General features: G+C 42.0%; 1 protein-coding gene across 6 annotated transcripts in view; it reads right to left on the bottom strand.

Annotated features, from left to right (window-relative positions):
• The window catches only part of map4k5 (mitogen-activated protein kinase kinase kinase kinase 5), a 47,805-nt gene that overhangs the window by 4,947 nt on the left and 21,572 nt on the right, over positions 1-21,286 (bottom strand). For 2 of the 6 annotated variants that reach the window (XM_051959003.1, XM_051959001.1), the window contains exons 14-35: positions 20,281-20,359; positions 18,898-18,969; positions 17,829-17,887; positions 17,616-17,683; positions 17,118-17,156; positions 16,495-16,539; positions 16,367-16,409; positions 15,317-15,527; positions 15,194-15,217; positions 15,004-15,086; positions 14,557-14,598; positions 14,234-14,318; positions 14,057-14,136; positions 12,208-12,268; positions 11,294-11,408; positions 10,958-11,016; positions 9,934-10,037; positions 4,753-4,930; positions 4,179-4,247; positions 3,983-4,075; positions 3,438-3,508; positions 806-861 (exon numbers count right to left, since the gene is read on the bottom strand). In XM_051959003.1, coding sequence (XP_051814963.1) covers positions 806-861; positions 3,438-3,508; positions 3,983-4,075; positions 4,179-4,247; positions 4,753-4,930; positions 9,934-10,037; positions 10,958-11,016; positions 11,294-11,408; positions 12,208-12,268; positions 14,057-14,136; positions 14,234-14,318; positions 14,557-14,598; positions 15,004-15,086; positions 15,194-15,217; positions 15,317-15,527; positions 16,367-16,409; positions 16,495-16,539; positions 17,118-17,156; positions 17,616-17,683; positions 17,829-17,887; positions 18,898-18,969; positions 20,281-20,359 — 1,736 coding nt within the window. The remainder of the gene's footprint in view (positions 1-805; positions 862-3,437; positions 3,509-3,982; positions 4,076-4,178; positions 4,248-4,752; positions 4,931-9,933; positions 10,038-10,957; positions 11,017-11,293; positions 11,409-12,207; positions 12,269-14,056; positions 14,137-14,233; positions 14,319-14,556; positions 14,599-15,003; positions 15,087-15,193; positions 15,218-15,316; positions 15,528-16,366; positions 16,410-16,494; positions 16,540-17,117; positions 17,157-17,615; positions 17,684-17,828; positions 17,888-18,897; positions 18,970-20,280; positions 20,360-21,286) is intronic. The other 4 variants (XM_051959002.1, XM_022197131.2, XM_051959004.1 and 1 more) reach the window with 4 other exon arrangements.

The following is a 21,286-nucleotide window of genomic DNA, read 5'->3' as shown; positions in this document are numbered from 1 at the left end:
GAGTCATACAGTAACTGCATGTTTGTGAATTTGCAAACGGAACCAATCAATCGATCACAGTTTATTTCTATAGTCCTTTACAACAGCACAAAGTACGAGGAGAATGCTTCACAGTGAAAAACATGTTGACGTTAACTGATTATTATAAATTTGCCCATAGATGTGAGCGTGATTGTTTGTCCTGTTTTAAGTTATAGTATTGTTTTTAAGTTATTCTCTTAGGTTTGGACAGTGGGAGGAAACTGGAGTAACCATAGAAAACCCATGCATGCACAGAGAGAAAATGCAAACTCCATGCAGAAAGACGTTTCACATGTCACGTTTAAGATATTCAGCTTGACCTTCATTTCGCTGCCTTTAAATCTACTGAGGCAGCAGGTAAGAAGCAAAAACAGTGGGAGGGTCTTTCAGGATAATGTCTGTGGTGCATTTAGAGACAGCAGTCGCTCAGAGGCATTAGCATGAAAACAAAGTGAGGAGAGAAAAACATGGCAGCATGTTGAGGCAGAGCGATCGGCGCAGCAGGAGATAAGAGCTGAAAACACAGGTGATGAGGAGCGTGTTTGGTGGTTTCCAGGTAATGGGAAAACACTGAGGGCTGAGGGAGGACGGTTATAATGAAGAGGGCCAGGAAGGTTCAGGGAGTTCATGGGGAGAATAAAATAATCCTGACGGTAAAAAGACAGATTGATAAGGAGGAGCAGCTGGTATTCTAGAATGTATCAGCCTGGTTATGGTTTGTTGTTTGCCCTCTGCTCGCTCATGTGCACTGATGTGGCTGGGATGTAAATATTTCTGTACCAACCTGTCGGATCCGAGGAGGCGGAAGACTCTGCTTGGGTCAGAAATCTCCTGGGTCACCTGGAAAAGAAAGAACACAAGAGGTTTATTTATGTAAAGTAGCTTTGAGGGTACGTTGTAACGCAAGAATAGTGAGTGACGTATGAAGTCACGTTTTTATTCATCTTGTACGTCCTGTTAAATCAAACCGTTAAGCACCGCCAGAACCAGAGACTTATAAAGTAACATTGAACACATCTATTGACTGTTTAATCAAGTTTAATCCAGCAAGATAACAAAGCAAGATGAAAGAAAGAAGCTCAGTCAAGACTACAGTTTTCGCCACAACATTTTTCTCTTACAAATTTTTACACGACAGTTAAATTTTTCACCATGAAGAAATTCACCTGGTCGCCTAATTGATCTTCAACGATGAGATTAATCAGGCATCATGATCATAAAAGAACAACCGATCTATTCAGAAATTCAGACATAACCAATTCAAGAGCAAAATCAAGGTGAATTTGCACAGTTTCCGCCTGCATTAGAGTGATATGCTATAAACTACACCATATAGAGGAGTTGAATCAAACTTTGTAAAGATTTAATGGCTAATTGTTTCATAATACATACAAAAAAGTGCTTTATAAACCAATTACACTTTATGTACAATAGATTGGAAATAATTTGATTGACAAGAGGAAATTCTGTTGTAAGAGGAGCAAGCAGAAAGATTTAAGTGACCCACTATCCATACAAATAAAAAACAACAAAATAATAATAAATAAGCAGAAATAAAGTAAGGTAAAGGAAAAGAATAAAAAAAAAAAATCACAAAATGCATAATAAAGTACAAAATGCACAAATACACTGTAGTAAAAATACACAGTCACATGAGGAAATTATGTCTTCTAACTGCAAAACGATAGCAGTACAAAACATTACTAGCATAGATTTAGCTCATGTTTACTGTCAGTCTGTGCATTCAAAGGCCCATCGATCAGTGTGAGGGAGCGACTTCCTCTGCTATGTTTTATTCTTGGTGGTGAAGCAACACGAGGATTCTCTTTAACAACATGTCTGCATGTTTTTAAAAAGCCATTAGTGAATGGGCGCTGTCTCCAGGGACTTTGCGTCTCTGTGTACCTGGACATGCAGCAGCTTACCTGCTCTAGTCACAAGATGTAGCCTGACACTTGGCAGTGTAAAAGACAAGGGCCCCTTCAAAACACCAGCGTGTTGACATGTCATGAAAACTTGTTGACAGATGCGAGATAGTCGGTGGGTGACACCTGCTAGGTGTAAGTCCCTGGCCTCGGGAGAGATCCGATCTGTTTAAGTCGAAGCGAGAACAAGGTCTCGGGTGTTCAAAGGAGCACCCACCGAGCCGAGCACGGATCACCAGCCTCGCCCCTCTTCAATGCCTTCGCTTTTGAGGGGAATCATAACGAGACAAAGGCTGAATTATTTAGTGCTGCTCCCTGTTGTGTGACGGGTTTCGTTTATGATTGAGCATGAATTTTGCATGGCCGCTGACATTTCAAAAATCCTTGCTATGGTCGAACTGTCAAGCCGGGCTGGGCACAGACTCGGCAAACGGGCCTTCTGTTTCATCCGAGTGCTGCGGGGCCACGTCTGACACGGCCGGCTTTCAAAAGGGTGGCCCCTATCGCGGTATCACTTTTCATTAAAACAGAATGCTTCACCTCCCTGCGATCTCTTGAACTTTTATTGTGCCGCTGAGCGCAACTCGTGATCGGGTTAACATGGAATCCCTCCCTGAAAGCTGGACAAATTCATTGCCTCGGCCCAACACAAAGACACTTTGTCTGGCTCCACCTGAGGACTAACCTCCTGGGATCACCTACAGCATGTATCCACAGATATAAATGGACCAGACTTAGGGTCTTTGTTGATCAGAGACGGAGGTGTTTGTTCATGTGTACAGCCAAAAGGCTTCAATTCAGGGAGGTGACACAAACTGCATTCAGGTTCCACTCGAGGAGCTACCAAAGACCCATGAACACCAATGCTGCAGGTCTGATTCCAGTATTGTTTCTAATTACCAAAAATCATCAGAAGAGAGGACGATTTAATGTTAATGGGGTTTTATTCTCGTGTGATCTGTCAAAAAGGACTAAAAAACTATTGAAGATTAGAGCTGCATGCTTATGACCAAAATGGTAATCCCAATTATTTCGACCAATATCGAGATCACAATTATCCATCTCTATTATTCATTGAATTAAGTGATAAATTAGCTTCTACACATTACTGATGTTCCCCAAACACCTCACATACAAACTGTGGTAGATCCTAGCTAGGAGGCTAAAAATACTTGAAAAGATAGAAATAAGTCGTTCCGATGTCAGATTTACCCAGATTGAGGTGATTTTATCTACACTGGCTGTTATGTTTCTAAAAGTGTTCTTTGCACACGTTTTAAACATTGATATTGCAGTCCATCATGGTTGTTTAATTGTGGGAAGCCATTTTCATAGTGATGAATATTTGATTGATCGTGAAGCCCTACTGAAGACTTAAAACAAAGAACTGGTAGACTACCTACAAAGAAGATTTGTGTGTCTGTATTTAAACTATCACATACATTGTTTACCAAGATTTTACTCCAGTTTAGTGGTTACATAAAATTTTACCTCATTGGACTTGAAGCTCTTTCCCTGCATGCCGTGTTTCCAGAAGGCGAGGACGCTGTCCTGAAGGCACACTGTTTAAGTACAGAGGAAAGTGTGTGTAAGGGGCAAGAAAATCACTTCGAAAAAAGTGTTTTTACAACTTATGCATTATTGCTGGAAATGGAACATTTGTCAGCTTATTGTGCTGGGAGTTTTAAAAATATGTCTGTTAAAGTAACGGATTTCTGGTTTTACAATGACATGAACCAAGCACGGCGGGAAAAAAATACTGAACACCTCTATGCAGAAGATGGGATCCAGAAATTCTACTGCTGAATACTGTTTGGCATTACTGTCGTTAAATCAAAGCATAATTCCATATCTCAATCGAAAGCTTGTGCTGAGAATTCAGAGCTCCAGTGGCATCATCTCATGTCTTTAATAGTATTAACTGCAGTGGGACAGCTTTCTAGCAACATATAAATAATGGAGTAGAACAGCATAATCCACCATTAAACCGTTTCTTTACACAGATGCATGGAGGTGGATGAATGGTCTCAACTTACCAACAGATCCGATGCAGAAGTCAAAGCTGAGCTCAGAGGCCAGCTTCTTGTTGGACTTGAGTCTGCCCTGGAGATTAACGATCTTCAAATTTTCTGGGGAGAATATTTATTTACAAATTGTTACAACGGTTCTGAATAAGACTATTTACATCTAAACTTGATAAAAATCATTGGCAAACTAACAGAAAGTACTTACGGTCCAAACACACCAACACTGTGTCTCTCTCCAGCTGGGTGACATGGATCGCATCCACCTGCTGATTATCTGTGGGGAGGAAAGGTGCAACAATCATCTTCTTCTCCAACACCTTGTAATGTACTGCTTAATAATGTAAGCAATTAACGTTTTTCTTTCCTCAAAGGTCAAATCTGCTCCCTGACATTTCTGCTACACTGCTGGATATGCTACGAGTCCATCCAAACATTTTCTACACACCGTTTTATCTTGCAAAGTGAATCTGCTATGAGTGGCTGTAAACTACAAGAAAGATTCAGGGATGATTGATATGATATATGAAGGACAAACTATGGCGACATTGCACTCTGGTCTACTTTCTGTCAAAAGGACAACAGTCTCTTTCCTGTTTTATGGGGGACCTTGGTGAAACTCTTGTTGCTTTAGTGGGTTGATAATGTTTCCTGTCTAAACGACAGCAATTTTGGTTTATTTTTCAATTAATCCAGACATCTCAGAGCCCAATCTTCCTACAAAACAACAGTGTGTCTTTATATTGTTTAAATCTTTATAAAAGAGAAAATGTTTGACTTACTGGTCCCCATCTCTGTGAACCAGGAGGAGCAGGAGTTGAGATTGATCGTCTCGAAGCGGACCACCTGTCCAGGTTCTGTGCCCTGGCTGATGGCGACACACACCAGAGGATACTCCTGCTCCGGGACCACCAGCATCTCAAACACTTTCAGCGGGCTGGGAAGAGGGAAGTCAAAGTGCTGCAGCAGAAACAGAGAGACGACATGTGGGTTAGCATCAGTGATGTTCTGATGTTTAATGATGTCTCCACACGAACTGCAAATCCGAGAACTCTTTTCAAGGAACAACCTTCATACTGTTGGTTGTTTGCATTTCCAACATGGTCTAAAGACCCGTGAGCATTAAGAAATTATTCAAATTCAAATTCAAATTCAAAAAACTTTATTTGTCCCCAAGGGGCAATTCAAAGGCACGTAGAGCAGTCAGTGCAATGGAATAATAATAAAGGCAAAATACTATGTACAGAAATAAAAACTAAAAAATTAAAATGACAATACGGTAAACAATTTACAAGTGCAAATATACAAGTGTATGTCAGTAGTACAAGTAGAATAGTTGCAATGGCAATGAGGTAGGTACAGTAATAAGTCAGTACAGATGTAAAATGCAGAGTGCAAAATGCAAATGGAAAAGTTCACGAGGTCCGTGTTAAAGTCCGTGGGAGGTGGTGGCAGTGGGTGGGGGGTGTTGTGGTTATGAGTTGAGTAGTTGGACCGCCCTGGGTACAAAGGTGGCCCTTCTCCTCTGTGTCCTACATGCGGGGCAGCGAAGCCGTCGACCAGAAGGAAGCCACTCAAATGCAGAGAAGAGAGCATGTGAGGGGTCACTGATGATCCGGTTCGCCAGTCTGCATGTTAAGTGCTCATACACTGCAGATAGAGTTCTCAGAGGAAGTCCTATGATCTTGGAACAGACAGTGACAGTCCTCTGCAGGCGGTTTCTGTTCTGGAGGCTGATAGAATAGAACCAGCAGATGATGGAGAATGTAATGGTGCTCTCTATGAAGGAGTAGTAGAATGTCTGGAGAATGTTCTTATTTACTCCAAATGAGTTGAGTTTCCTTAGGAGATACTGCCTCTGGTGACATTTCCTGATTATCTCCTCTGTGTTAGAGGAGAATTTCAGCTGGCTGTCAAAGATGGTGCCCAGATATTTGTACTCCTCCACAAGCTCAACAGGCAGTCCATGGATGGTGGTGGTGACGGCTGTAGCCAGCGCCATCTGCTTGTTGGAGAAGGTCACCACCATCTCCTTGGTTTTTTTAACATTCAGCTCCAAACAAGAGTCATCACACCAGTCCACAAACTCCTGGAGGACTGAGCTGTGAGACCAAGAAGGTCCTGACAGCAGAGACAGGAGGACTGTGTCGTCTGCATACTTGACCAGGTGGGAGTTGGGCTGTGTGGATCTGCAGTCATCAGTGTAGAGGATGAAGAGAAGCGGAGAGAGGACACAGCCCTGAGGAGAACCAGTGGAGGTGTGAAGTACATCAGAGAAGGTGTTGTTGACCCGCACCCTCTGTGATCTGTGGGTTAAAAAGTCCAGAATCCACAGGATGAGCTGATTATCCAGGTGGAAGCGGGAGGAGAGTTTATGAGCCAGGATGTGAGGCTGGAGGGTGTTAAATGCAGAGGAGAAGTCAGCAAACAGAAGTCTTGCTGAAGTGTTTGGGTGTTCCAGGTGACGGTGTACAGTGTCCAGAATGAATGTTTTGGCATCATCAACACCTCTGCTCGTACGATAAGCGAATTGGAGAGGGTCAATCTGTGAGTTAGTTACTCTGATGACATGTTGTTTCACGATTCTCTCCATTGCCTTCATCACGAGAGAGGTGAGGGCCACAGGTCTTAAGTCATTGAGTACTTTGGTTGTACTCTTCTTGGGGATGGGGATGACTGTGGAATGTTTCCACAACTGAGGAACTCTATTACTGTCCAGGGAGTTTTGGAAGACGGTTTGAAACACACCTCCCAGCTGTTCTGCACAGTGTTTGAGCACACGACCGCAGATGTTGTCCGGGCCGGGGGAGCTGGTCTCTTTAGTCCTCCTCAGGGCTCTGGTCACCTCCTCTCTGTTGAAGGTCAGTGTGCAGTCAGTGGGTTGGAGTGTGGTCCTGATCTCCTCCAGCTGTGCGGTGTTGTCTCTTTCAAACCTGGTGTAAAAAGAGTTGAGGTCGTTGGGAAGAGATGTAGGGCTGCTACCGTCCACATGGATGGTGTTTCTGCAGTTGGTGGTGGTGTTCACAGCAGCCATGTTCTTCAAGCCCTGCCAAGCTGAGCGGAGGTTCCCCTGTGTGAAGTTTTCCTCAACTTTGTTTTTATACTTCAGCTTGGCTGCTTTTATGGCACGCTTAACTTCCCTGTTGACCTCTTTTTCTCTAATTCAGAGCCAGTGAAAAAGACCCTTTTCTTCTTGTTGATGGTTTCTTTGAGCTCCTTGGTGATCCATGGTTTATTGTTGGGAAATATTGTGACAGTTTTGGAGGGGATAATGCTATCCACACAGAAAGAGATGTAGGAAGAGATGGTGTCGACCTGTTCGCTGATGTTATTGGAGGGGATTAAAAAGTTATCCCAGTCTGTGGACTCAAAGCATCCTTGTAGGGCAAGAATGCTGTCTTTGGTCCACTGCTTGATGTTGCAGATGATTTTATTGGCTTTCCGTATAATGGGGATGTATGCTGGAATGAGTAGAACAGTACTGTGGTCAGCAGAGCCTAGAGGGGGGAGAGCAACAGACCTGTATGCATCTGGAACTGACCCATAGCATTTGTCCAACGTCTTCCCCAGGCGTGTGGTGCATGTTATATACTGCTGAAAACCTTTCAGGGCTTTCCCAGGGGAGCAGTGATTGAAATCACCGAGGATAAACTTAGGTGAGTCGGGGGAGATGCGTTCCAGGTTGTCCAGTGAGTTCATGATATGTTCTGTGGCAGTGGCGGCATTAGCTTTGGGATGGATGTAAACCAGAATAACAAAAAGCTGTGGAAACTCTCTAGGTAGGTAGTAAGGGCGCAGCGAAACAGCCAAGAGTTCAATGTCTGGAGAGCACAGTTTCTCCCTCACAACAACGGTGGAGCACCAACGTGTGTTAACGTACAGACAGACACCTCCGCCATGTTGTTTACCGGTGAGCTCTCTGTCCCTGTCCAGTCTCAGAGTGGGGGCAAAGCCATCGATATGCAGCAGGCTGTTACAGTCGTTGTTGTTTAACCACGTCTCCGTGAAAGCTAGAATCGAAGCCGTCCTGTACTCGTGCAGGTAATTGATGTTAGCCTGTAGCTCGTCTAGCTTGTTACGGAGCGAGCGCACGTTGGCTAGGATAATGGAGGGGAGCGGCCGCTGTTTACATGTCTCCCGCTTTAATCTGGCTCTTACTCCACTTTTTTTCTTGCCTCTTCGTGTTACCTTGTGCTTGTGGTGTGAACGGTGGCGGAGTAATTCCTCTGGAACTGAGTCTGTGATGGTGGCGGGTTGAGGATTGGCTCCGAGCTGCAGCAGGAGATCTTTGGAGTAGACGATCCGCTGGCCGTCAGGGAAACTTAACCCGTTCGTGGGGACAGAGTCCCACAGGAGGAGGAAGAGCGGTAGAAGTAGTGCCCAGAGGAATGCGTCCATGGTGAGAAAGTGCCGGGAAGAAGTAGAAGAAGTAGAATCCGCGGTCGTACCGTTAGCGAAGGTGGCTACCGCTAGCGCTAGCGGGTCTACCGCGGCGGCGAGTGTGTCTACTTGCCGTGTTTACCAGAGTGAAAAAAAAAAAAAAAAAAAAGAGAAAGTTTCCAAGTTATAGAACGTTGGGAACACATAGACACACATAGACAGGACACGAATAGCAGGACAACCCTATAAAAAACAAAAAAACACTGTAAACGCTATAAAAAACTGCTCTACGAGCCAGCCGGTCAACCACACGAGCAGCGACCCGGAACCGCTGACATATGAGAAGTGAGCCCTATACGTGTCATTTTGTGGAGGACTGTAACACAAACTACAGATCAGCAGGTGGGGGTCATTCAGAAGACGAGGGATGTCCTGATCAAATTGTATTGCATCAGATCTGAATGGAGTTAGTTTCTATTTAGTACCTCACAATACAATTTTCCTCAATAATACACACTTCAAGTATTGTTCACTGGCTGTAGTATCTGTTTAGGCTACCAGCTGGAGCCTCTTACTGTTTAATACTGTAGCAACTAGATGAGGCAGACACTGGGGGTTTAGATTAAAGGGGCACCATGACAAAGTTTTCCATGACGCTTAATGATGTGCGGCCAGCATAACCAAGATAAACCGAGATGGGTTTAACTATGAGGGCATTTTGTTATCCCAGTGGCATTTGAAGCAGCTACTTTTCTGTCCTATAATGTGTGTCCACAGCTTAAAACAGCAATTTCAGCAAAAAGAAAGAAAAATAACTTCACTGTGTTAAAACTGTATTAGAAATCAATCCAATATTAATTGACAATGATGCATTTATTAAGGAACCTTTTCAAACTGACAATACCTGGATGAAAACAACAACAAAAAATAAATCAGGCATTAAGTAATGCTGATCAGTCAAAACAACACCAGGAATAGAGGAGATTTAAACACTGCTGCTGCTGATTTTGCAAATGAGATCACAGACTCAGTGCTGCAAAACCCATGAGTATTAGCAGCAAAGTGGATTCAAAACACCAATAAATCTAAACTGAGAGGAAGCAAATGGCTTTTATGAGCTATTGCAGAGCTGGACCATGATGTGACTGAGACGAACTAAGAATTCTGTGAGTATTTGATCAATCACAAATGATAAAGTACTGAACTTTGAGACAGCAGAACCCCCTAAATAGCAGTAAATAATTTCCACAAAATGTATTTTAGACACTGGTCCCCACAGTGGAAACACACAGAGGTGCTCCATACGTCCTGAGTTCCTGTGGAAAGTTCCAGTGGTGGAAACACAGCTGTAGTATTAGGCTTTCATTCTAAAGCTACAGACACTTTGTACACTACAAGCGCAAGGAAAGCTACACTCATAAAAATTCCCAGAAACTTGGAGAACTTCAGCTAAAATGAGTGACAGGTAGTTTCTGAATTAAACTTCATGCATACTTCAGGAGGAAATAATATAGTGCAACTAAACCAAACGCTCTTAACTGAAATCTGTAGTGTTTGAGTTCAGGAGAAAACGACCAACTGACCTTGATGAGCATGAACCTCTGCATCGGCTCATACCACTGCAACAGGACAATCCCAGACTGAAGCGCTCCACACAGGTACTTGTGGCCCGTATATGGGTTTCTCACTGAATTAAATCACACAAACACACTGAGTTATGCAGATCTTCCATAAAATGAGTATACAGATCAATACAGGTTAAAAAAAAAAAAGGTGCAGCAGACCCTGGAGGTGATTTAAGTGCACAAATGTGGCATAGACATACACCTATCCAAATACGGGTACAACTGCAGTGCAAAATAACACAACAGCCTAATACTGTTTTATAGTCATTCATTTCAAGTTAGTAGCAGAATACATCAAAGTAATCTGTCTCCATGTATAAACTGTGGTACTGAGTCAACATACACTAAGAAAGAGCAGCAAATTCATTTTAGAAAATGTTTTCTAATATGGCAAAACATTATTTCTAATATCTGCAATTTTTTATTTGCTTTCTGCAAAATTCAGTGTTTCATGACCTTTTTTGGGGTCCTGACACCACTCAGGAATCGATAGTTTGAAAGACCTAGCCAGGAGAAACCCATCATAACAAAAATACCAAAAACAAAATGCATTGTGCATCACAATACATTATATATTTTTTATAATTTTGTGATTTTTTTGTGATGTACAGCCTTGCAATCCATTTAGAGAAGGTCCTCCCATTTTTTGTTTTTTTCTAATTTATTATCTTTTTCCTACTATTCTATTCATTTTAATTCTCCTTTTTGCCATTAATAATCTTGTTGATGGTGGGAATATGGTTCCCCTGTTCTTTGTTCTGTTCCTTTAAAAATGGAAAAAATGTTATAAATAAAATGCCTCAAAAAGATATATTCAAAAGCCCATTCACATTAATTTAAATGAAAAGTCATAAAGGATTACAGCAAAAACCAAATGAGGACATGACTAAGTGGGGACATTTCTCCTGTGTATTGACACAACTAATTATGTTGAAAGTAAAGGTAAATAAACCAGAGCGGCTGGGAGGGAAAGGTCACTCACCAATGCAGCACTTGTGACAGCCCTTTGTGTCGGGGATCTTAGTTGTTAAGGCAAATCTCCTGAGGAGAAAAACAGCAAAGTTGTTGTGACCACAGTCTTAAAGGAGCCGATGACGTCTAGAATCAGGGAAGTTGGCCAGCGGTTCTTCTTTTTCTGTACCACCGCAGTCATTTTTCATGATGGTAGACAGCGTTGAGCAACAACAAAGCGACTGCACAGCGTGAGCGTAGCAACATGCTCATGGCTACAAAAGCAGAGGCACGGCCTGATTACGAAAGGGACATGAATGTAAATAAGACAAGATCCAGATCCAAATTCAAGGTCTGTTGATCTCACCTGGGCAAAATTTTATCTGGGAAGCGATGAGTCTGGAACTGAGCAGCCAAACCGGGCTTCTTCAGCTGTTCAAACAGCCCGATGAGATTGTGAGAGTACAGCTGGAAGCTTCTCCCTGCAGCAGAGTGCAGCAGATTCAATCATCAACTCTAGGAGCAAACACTGCAAGGAGTGTAGTGGTGATCTAAACTACGAGTTAAAATATGACAAAAAAGTGAGTAGAGTGTTATTTTAAACATCATTTCCAAATATTATTAACAATCCTGGACCCCATGAGGCAGATTTCACATGTAGAAAGGTTAGATGTGAACAGGGGTAAAAACAGAAGTGTGATGATGATGTGAAGCATGATTACCTTCTGATGAAGCCAGTTAGTAGAATATCAAATCAAGCCAGGCGAGAGGAGGATGGACAGTGTCCAAGGGAAGAGGAGAAGAGAACAGAGGTTAGGTATACAAAGGGGCAAACTGCTGAAGGTAAAACCGAAAGTAGACCCTACGCTTTGTAATCCATCTCAGCTGTTTAACCCAGAAAAGGATCGACTCTTAGGCCAAATAAAGACAGTCTGGTTTCAAATGATAGGTGATTTGAGTTTGTTTTATACATGAAACAAACTACACTTGCTTGTGCCGCTAGAGCACACTGTAACCTACAAAGACCAACACATCTAAGTGTTTCTTCAGCAGAAGAACAGGCAATAAAGTCCCATATGTCACTTGTGAGTCACTGCGCTACAAGGACAAAGCTCTTACACAGGCTCTCCGATAGTAAACAAAAGAAACAGTTATTTTTCAGGCTGCAGATATGGAGTGACTGTGTTGCCTTCAGGGGCAGGCAGATAACACAGGACAAAGAAGCAGCAGGTTATGACAGTGGCCAGTGGAGCAGGAGGCTGGGAAAAGTCCATCACTTACCTGACAGTGACATCAGGTTGTTGTTGATGACGTACAGCCACGTGCACTTCCTTGGGAAAAGCTGAAATGGCAATTAAAGAAAAATGAAACAATCATATCATAAGCTCAGAAAGAAGGGAGAATGAAGAGTTGAAAGCACTTTAAACTGTCAACTGAACACTCGCTCAACTTCTGAGCTTCAGGCAGGTTCAAAGCCTGTACATAAAAACTGGATGTCATCATCGTAATGCAACTCTGGCTTGTGGACTATTATTGTTAAGTCCACATTTCAGCATTTATCCCATCTTGCTCTCTTAAATCTGAATATGACAAGCAAGCCAATACACATGCCTATGCAGTAGCGACTTGTTCATCATACATATCCACACCCTAAAACATACTTTTTCTGTGCATTTTACTCTGAATAGGACCACAATTTATAAAATTACCATTATGCTGCATTAAAGGAGATTGAAACTAGCAATTTAGACCACACACCCGTTAGGATAATATTAACTGAGGTAGCAAATCAAGTCAGAAGTAGGGTTATTGTCTCATAAACTTCTATACAATTTGACATATTTTTGCGTTTGCCCCCTGCTGGCTGTTACAAAAAATACAGGCTTCAGTCACTTCTGCATTGGCTTCACTATTCAGGCCTGGAGTCTACTTCCATTTTTACTATACAGTCTGTGAACAGGCACATTTTAAAGCTGATGTTAGGAGCTTTACTTAGCCGTTCATTGCATTTGGGTTGTTGTATGATAAACACACTAGTTATTCCATTTCAGCCAGCAAAACAGGGGATTCTTGGTTGAAATCTCAGTGAGCTTTTGTCTAATTCTGCCTGAAATCAAGAATCTGCTGTTTCAACTGTACATGTGCTGATAAGAACGTAAGGCTTGATAGGGAACAGGAATTACAGAAGGTGGGGTTTACCCTGTGGCTACAATAAACACATAACATATGCTAACATGTATGTTCATGGAGCAGCTGCTGCAACACAACGCTTCCATTAAAATCACTAAACAGTGGCTAAACTCAGGCATGAGAGCAGTGCTGCAAATCCGTCCATTCTCTATACACCGCTTTATCCTCACTAGGGTCGCAGGGGGTGCTGGAGCCTATCCCAGCTGACTCGGGCGAAGGCAGGGGACACCCTGGACAGGTCACCATTCTGTCACAGGGCTACATATACAGACAGACAAGCACACTCACATTCACACCTACGGGCAATTTAGAGTTATCAATTAACCTCAGCATTTTTTGGACTGTGGGAGGAAACCGGAGTACCCGGTAAAAACCCACACATGCACAGGGAGAACATGCAAACTCCATGCAGAAAGATCCCAAGCCCAGGCCGATATTTGAACCAGGGATCTTCTTTCTGCAAGGCGAAAGTGCTAACCACTACTCCACTGTGGCAGTGCTGCAAATGTAAAATGTAAATATAAAATGCTAAGTTATTTATGCAATTTGTGCCAGGCCCCAGAAATGGGTCAGAGTGTCAATATTTCTTAAAAATGAAGCTACTGCTGTGCAACAAAAGAGTGTTTTACATCAAACAGTGTATTGATCACCCTATATCAGCCTGGTGATGTTAGACACAATATAGTCTAGTTGGTAACTTGCCCATAATTGACAAACTAGGTGAAAAAGTTGAAGTTATCAAACGCTGGGTTCGTATATGAGCATTTAGGTGTAGCCACAAAATAGTTAGTGCATTCTGAAGAACATCTGCTTCACAAACAGTCCGCATAAATTACTTGTTCAATGTTGCCAAGGCTTTAGCAAAAACTAGAATTGAAATTGCACACATGAAAATTGTTTGCGATAGCTGTAATGTGTGCTTGGTTTCAGCTGCTGTTACCTGCTCCATCGTGGCTTCATGCAGCTCGTTAAGATTCAGCGTATAGATGCCATCCTCTGTTCCAAAGATTAAGTACTGATCTAGAAGGAAAAAAAACAAAAGAAAAAGAGGTATTGGCTCTGATAAAACATATTAATTCTGCATATTTGTGCACAATGCTTGCTGTGCTGCGTGTACCTTTGGTGTCCGGATGAATCCATGATGTGGCACAGTTGATCTTCAATGGACAGCCATCAAACACTTTAGAGAAACAGGCTCCCATCTGCAATGAAAAGCAGCGCAGATCAAAACAGGCAGACTCTGGCTCAGCAAAGCGCTAAAATGTCAGCCAGGGTTTAACGAGCTGGAGCTGAGCTGAACCACAAAGCAGAAAGCTCTGCGGACCCCAAATATCTACAGAATGCACAGCAGCGGCAGCTCCAACAAGAGTTTAATAACAGTGTCCATAAAACCAGGCCAGCAGGGAAGACAGCGAGGGACAATGTAGATGATTCACTCACCAGCACTTTAGGAGTGGGTGGCAGGCCGTTGATAGCTGGTTTCTAAAGAGGAGCGGAGGAAACAAAAACCATAAGACAGCAAAGATGCGCAAGACTCAGACAAAGCAACAACAATTATTTTAAATTTAGCTAGCTAATTTAGCTCCAGTCTCAACTATGAGCCAAACAGCAAACAATACAGACTGTTTTTCTGAGTGTGTGTCCTGTCAGAGTCAATTAAATGTTCAACACGAGTGCATGCCAGATCTCCATCTTTAGCTGTCAGCACTTGGACATGACGAAGGGAAAAACATCATATTTGAGGTTTCAGAACGAGGTCAGCCAGCTCTTTGGAGACACAGCACGCATCAAACATAGGCTCTGCGACCACGTGAAATTTTTATCCTCAAACCAAATGAAATGAAAGAAGAGAGGCGTGGCTATGATGAACATTATCTCTAAACTCACAGGGAATTCCTTCTTCTCTTTCCGGTGCTGCCGGTTGGGTGGTGGCTTGGGACTGCCGTCGTTCACGCTGTCATCTGAATCATCTGCCATCAAAGTGCAGAAGATTGAAATTACATTTGAGGCAAAAGTATCAATCATACAGTCAAACCGGAAGAACGTAAATCCAAAGATTTACATCAGGCTCCCTTACCTTTACATTCAGGTTTAATGAGAGCTTGTAAACATAAAATAAGAGCTCGTTTAGAGACCCAGAGGACAAGTAAAGAGGGCACTGCATGTAAATTCAGGTTACAAAAGAAATGCCGACACTCACCAGGATCAGAGGCGTGAGACAAAAGGCCGGGGCTGCTGACGCTGGCTGAGAGGTAATCTGGAGAGGAGTGCTCCACCTTGTTGCCCTGCTCAGGTGTGCTCTGTCTGCGAGACACCTGGCTGGGTCCGTTCTCCGAGTTAGGGAACCTCCGGACAGTCAGACACCTCTCATCATTAAGGCCGATTTCCTCCGAGGAGCTGTTCAACCGCGGCTGAGAGGGAAGCAAAAAAGTCTCCATTTAAAACACTGCAAAACGCACACTTTTAACCATCTGAACCCCCCAAAAAAAGCATTATCTTTCCAAAATGACACCATTTATCAAAACCAGAAACTGCAAAAACAGATAGAATCATCACATATTTAACTCTCATACGCTCCTTGAGCTACTCATCTGTGACACAATCCTCAGAAAATTATCCAACCCTGAGCTTAAAATTCTGGCATGTCATGAAAATTGTATTATTTGGCAAAAACTAAACAATTTGCATCAGATTTAGTATAATAAATAAAAAATCTGCACTCCATAGCACAACCATGCTGATTTTAGTTACTCAAAGAAAGCCAAAAAGACCAAAAAAATAAAAAATAAAATAAAAATTTAAAAAAAAAATCAGTGATTTTCAACTGAGCTGAACTGCAGACTGAGTTTACACAGAGCAGATATGTGAAACAAATATAAGTAGTAAAATATATACAGCAGGTAAAGCTACATATTTCAGTATTGGTAACACCTGTGGCATTTGGAAGAAGGTCGTACATATTGATCGGAGGTTTCATCAATGTTTGTAGAACAAATAAGTAAATAAATGTAACTGTGGGGTTTCTTATGTGAGGATTTCTTAAAACTGCACCAAATATGTTTTTGAGCTCTCTCTGCTTCTACAAATAGTGGTTTTGTTTTCAATGAGGTACAGGAGTTTAAATTGTGGTGAAAAATGAGCCCACAGTAAGGAAAATTCAAAACAGGAGTAAACAAAAAAACCCTCATAAACAGTAAATATGGATACAATCTGTAACTTGAACATAGTAAAAAAAAAAAACTACTTTTACCTTAGGGGGCAGAGGAGGAGGTACACCGGGCTTGAGGGTCGGCCTGAAATATTTACAGAAAGATGTAAACTACACAAACAAATGGTGACGTATTTATGATGAAACTTGAATTTATTGGCATAACCCACAGCTCCACTTCTTCAAAGGCATCTTCAAGATGGGCAGTGTGTCCCCTGCAGGATACAGACACAGTAATCAGTGTGGAAAGTGAGCGTCATCAGGCCTCTGGAGGGATGTTCATGGAGCACATGTTGATGTAAAATCCCTCCTTGGTGTAAAAAGAGCACGGCTCTCTGGGGACATGGGGGCGTATTTGTTCAACAACTGAGCTTTCTGTGTTAAAACAAGACCTTAAATCACCTCTGAGGTCTGTCAACACTTACCATGTTTAATTTAGTGTTAGTTTAAGACACGGATACCAAAATAAAATCCGAAAACTATGTTCAGAACAAGAGGAAGTGTTTCTTTACTCAGCGAGCCACAAACTAAAATTAAAGAAATATGAAGCAACTTTTTACTGAGATCTGGACATCTAGCAGTGTCTTTCATTTTCTAAAACAACAATGTATAGCCCAGTCTGTGTTTTCTTCTCTCGGTTTGGATCTACAGCTACTATCACACCACACATGGCGAATGGACGGGAGTCAGGGAGGGTGGTTTGTGAAATCTCGCAGCTAAAAAGAGTGGTGACAGAGCGAGAGGGGTGGGTTTGGATGGCATAGGGTGCTACAGCACACAGCATTAGTGTTACCGTTGGAACAATTCATCCTCAACGCTTTTGAGAAGACTCCTTCGAGGGACAAGACGAGTGAGAGGCCGAAAGAGGACAGAGAGAAGTGAGAGGAGAAAAAAAAAAAACAGTCAAAGCACATGGACAAGTGAGAAGAAGCTTAAAGGCCAGAGTGACATTTAAAACGAGTGAGTTCATGCACAGGTTAGATCCAGTGAAGCAGCAGGCTAATGTGAGAGACAGTGAGGAGCATCCCTAAGGAAATATTTAACCTCAGAGTGTTAAAAAAAAAAAAGGGGCATCAAACAAGAAAACATGCTCTACTACTCATGAATTACATGCTTCATCGAAAACGGACTCAGAAAAGTGAAATAAATACAGTGACAGAACTTCAGTCATGCATTTGCTCCCTTTTCTCTCAAGAGATGCATTTATCCAATACAAGGCAGGTGATGAGTGAAAGAGAGAGACTGGGTGTAAATGGGAGCAGTTCCCATGACGACAGTTTCCATGGATTACCTGGTTGTTATTCCTCCCTCTGCAAACGGACTCCAGGGGGAAGGGAAGTCGTTATCTTTACTCACATCCTGTGGAAAAGCACACAAAAATAGAAGTCATTTTAAACATGTGCACTTTTTAAATCTGCACATTTATTTTCACTTTTTCCAAACACATGAATTAACTGATTTAAAAAAGAATAAGCAGCAGTTGTGAACTGAACATGATAATCACCATTTCAGAGTGAGCCTCGGTTTCCTTCCGGAGCGGCGGTTCAAACTGGAGCTTGTCGACTGTGAATGACAAACATTGTGTTTCGTTTTGTTGTTTTCCTTGCACACACCTTTGACACTAGAGGGCATCAGCGCCCAACACTTCAAGACGCACAAACCTCGGGGGTAGCACTCTTGCGGATTAGTACCAGGAACCTTTGGAAACACATTTTAAGCCCATTCTTAACATAAAATCACGTGTAAGAATGAACCAAAAGCAGATCGGCGGCTTCCATTACATTGTACCTGCCAAAACACCGCTGATTTATGCTGCCACTACGTGAATGTTTGGTCTGGAGCCTGAAGATGAGTTGGTCACCAAAGACAAACACAGATTACACTCGACACTAAACAGATCTGTTCGCTTTGGGGAAATATTGGTGAGAGAGCAAGAATTACAGATAAATCATGGAACAGATTCTCCTTAGTTTAGGTTTGAGGTCGCACTCTGTCAAACAGTTGATCCAATGAGGAAGACTGCTTTAGTGTCCAGTGTAAACACGTCGTGAACCCGCTGTAGTTATTAAGGTGGAAGAAATCAAACAACCTGCCAATACATACTCCCACATAATCAGCTTCTCATGAACAAAGAAACTCTGTATTCAAAAATTTAGACCACAGATTTGTCTCCCAGAGTGTTTTTTTTCTGCTTGAGGTATGCTGATAATGTGGACGTGCTGCAGTTTTGTAAAACACAGATAACAGCGAGGAGGTTACAAAATCAGAAAAAGCTTGAGAAAGTCAAGTCAAAGGGGTCAGGTAAGACGCACGAGTCAAACTTGACTTCCTTGTTAGGATGTGATTAGTCATCTCCACTGTAATTTTATTTTCATCAGCCTGACAGGAACCAAGATGTCACAACACCCAAATTATTCAACCTGAATCAAGCTAAAGCTACAGTCAGTAGCCACTCCATGCAGAGGAACTCACCTTATTAGTGCCACTAGAATCTCAAACTATTGTTCTGTTATGCTACAATGTTCTCCTGGGAATTAGACAAACACACACTGTCTCACTACGCTGTCACTAACCTGCATCCCCCCTGTGGCCCTCAGTGAAGCTAGGACTTGAGAAAGGCCCTCCGTGGTCTGTTCCATTGTTTGCTTCATGGAGGAGGGAAGGTCAGATAATGGTGAGAAATTCAGATAAAAACCAAACAGGACGTGCATCTGTTATGTACGATCACAGTACAAACAAGCACAGAACACAATGAAGCACAGTATGCGTCGCTACAAATAAATATGACAAACATCTGACGGACACACGTCGCACCGATGGACTAGATTGAGCTAAAATGATGAAGTGACGAACAACCACAGCCTGATGACATGACGGGCACAACACAGCGTTCAGTGGGGCTGCACAATATAGAGTTTCAGTGCAAAATGCAAGGTGAAGTAAGGCAAATTAAACTGACCGCGTCTTTCTAAAATATGTTTTGATGCTTCAACTTGCACAGTTCTCTATTTCCATGACTAAAAGACAAGAGAAACATGGCTGATATGGCAGAATTTACTTTCAATTAATGGTTCTTGGTATTATTTTTCAACTTTACTTCAAAAAAGTGTGTGATCACAAACAGACTCCACATGTGCACAGCAAAATAAGCAAGAAAAAGGAGAACTGTTCGCAAAAAACCCCACATATTGAGTTCTATGGAAATAGTTCAGCTGCAGCAAAAATGTTAACCAGCAACAAGTACTTTGTCAGCAGTGTCCTGAAACTGATAAAAATCCAAAGCTAGGTAGCAAAAAGCTATTTTGGCTGCCTTTCACAGTGTTACACCATACACGGTAGTGTATGTATTGATATGAAAAAATACAGGAATGTATATCAAATGTCTTGAAAGGCTCCATTTGTGTTACAGAGTTAACTAAACATCGCAATATCAGTCTATTTCCAATATTGTGCAGCCCTACCGTTCAGCTTTATCTACATCAACTAGCGACAACACAGAAACTCAACAACTTCCCTGAGGGGTCATAAATTATAAAACAAACATCAACTAGTAAACTATATCAGATTCTATTCTTTCTAACTAAAAACTTAACTCCTCAATAAAACCCTCAGTGGCCCTTCAGACAAGCTATTTCATGTTATTATGTTTATTAAACCATGACAGAGAATTACTTGCTACTTTAAAGTAACACACGTTACACAGAAGCCTCATGGACTCTACTACATCCACTTTCTCTTCCGTGAATCCCCGGGCTATTTTTATGCACACTACCACATGCTGTGGTCTGGACGAGAGCCAGGCAGCGCTGCAGGATTAGCGGGATGACCCTCAGACAAGCCACCGGATCTTTATTGACCTAAACAGCCAGGCTGGGCAACACATGGACCAATGACAGCACAGATGCGAGGCAGGGGGCAGGTCTTGGCGATGGGTTTGGGCTTTTTTGTTCACTTACAGTCGATCTCTGAGCGCGTCCTCTCAGCTCTGGCGTGTTTGTTGGTGGAGCGGATGGTGTGTCTGACTGCAGAGAGGGGCTGGAAAAAAGAGAGAGAGAGGAAGAGACAGAATTAAAAATAAAGTACTCCAAAACCAACTGGGGAGTTTGGAAGGCATGCTAGCTTTAAAAAAAAAAAAAAAAACAGTCGGAGCAAGAAATTGTAAAAACGGGAATTTCTGTTGGATTTCAAACTTTCTAACGGTCCTCAAACTAGTCATACCTGACATGTGGTTCAGTTGGGAAAATTAACAGATTCTAAGCTTAAAATTGCAATACTTCTTCAAACCCCACTTTATTTACACGCATCATTTAAAATTTCACCAGAAATAAACCTTTGCACCAGGTTTTGGAAAACACTAGAATAATTCTGTGCACAAACAAAAAAGTTATGAGTCATGGGACACAAAAATTGAGGGACTATTTGGCTGAACTGCAGGCAGTGTTTTTACAGGAATAGAAGAGAAATAATTTTCTAATCCCGAGGGTAGAGTACAGTTCCCACCACCACAAACACAGATCAAAAAAGTTAAAATGTGCAGCAAACAAAAATCAAACAATACGAATAATCTAAAAAGCAAAATCTCTTAAAATTCAAACTCAAGTTTCAATCTCCTCCTCCAAAATACTGAGAGCAAAAGAAAACATGCTTGAGCCATAAAATAACTGCAGCTTGGGACAAATATGGTGGACAGAGGAATGACTTGTCAGAAAGTTGTAAGAGAATACATTCCGCATCTTTCTGGAGTCATGGGGAAAACAGCCAGTTTGTTGAGGTTGTAAAAAAAAGTCAAATAATTACAGTATGTAGAGGCATTTTGTTTCCCAGTTTTGGTAAAATATGTGGACATTAGAGGAAAAATATTGCACATGTTGATTCTAGTTTTATATATATATTTTGTAAAATAAATAATCAAATAAATTCAGCTTCTGTTGTTTCTATTGTTTCAGATTTGTGGCATTATAA

The sequence above is a fragment of the Acanthochromis polyacanthus genome, chromosome 1 (genome assembly GCF_021347895.1).
Source record: "Acanthochromis polyacanthus isolate Apoly-LR-REF ecotype Palm Island chromosome 1, KAUST_Apoly_ChrSc, whole genome shotgun sequence".
Taxonomy (NCBI): Eukaryota; Metazoa; Chordata; class Actinopteri; family Pomacentridae; genus Acanthochromis; species Acanthochromis polyacanthus.
This window is presented reverse-complemented; position numbering and strand designations above follow the sequence as displayed.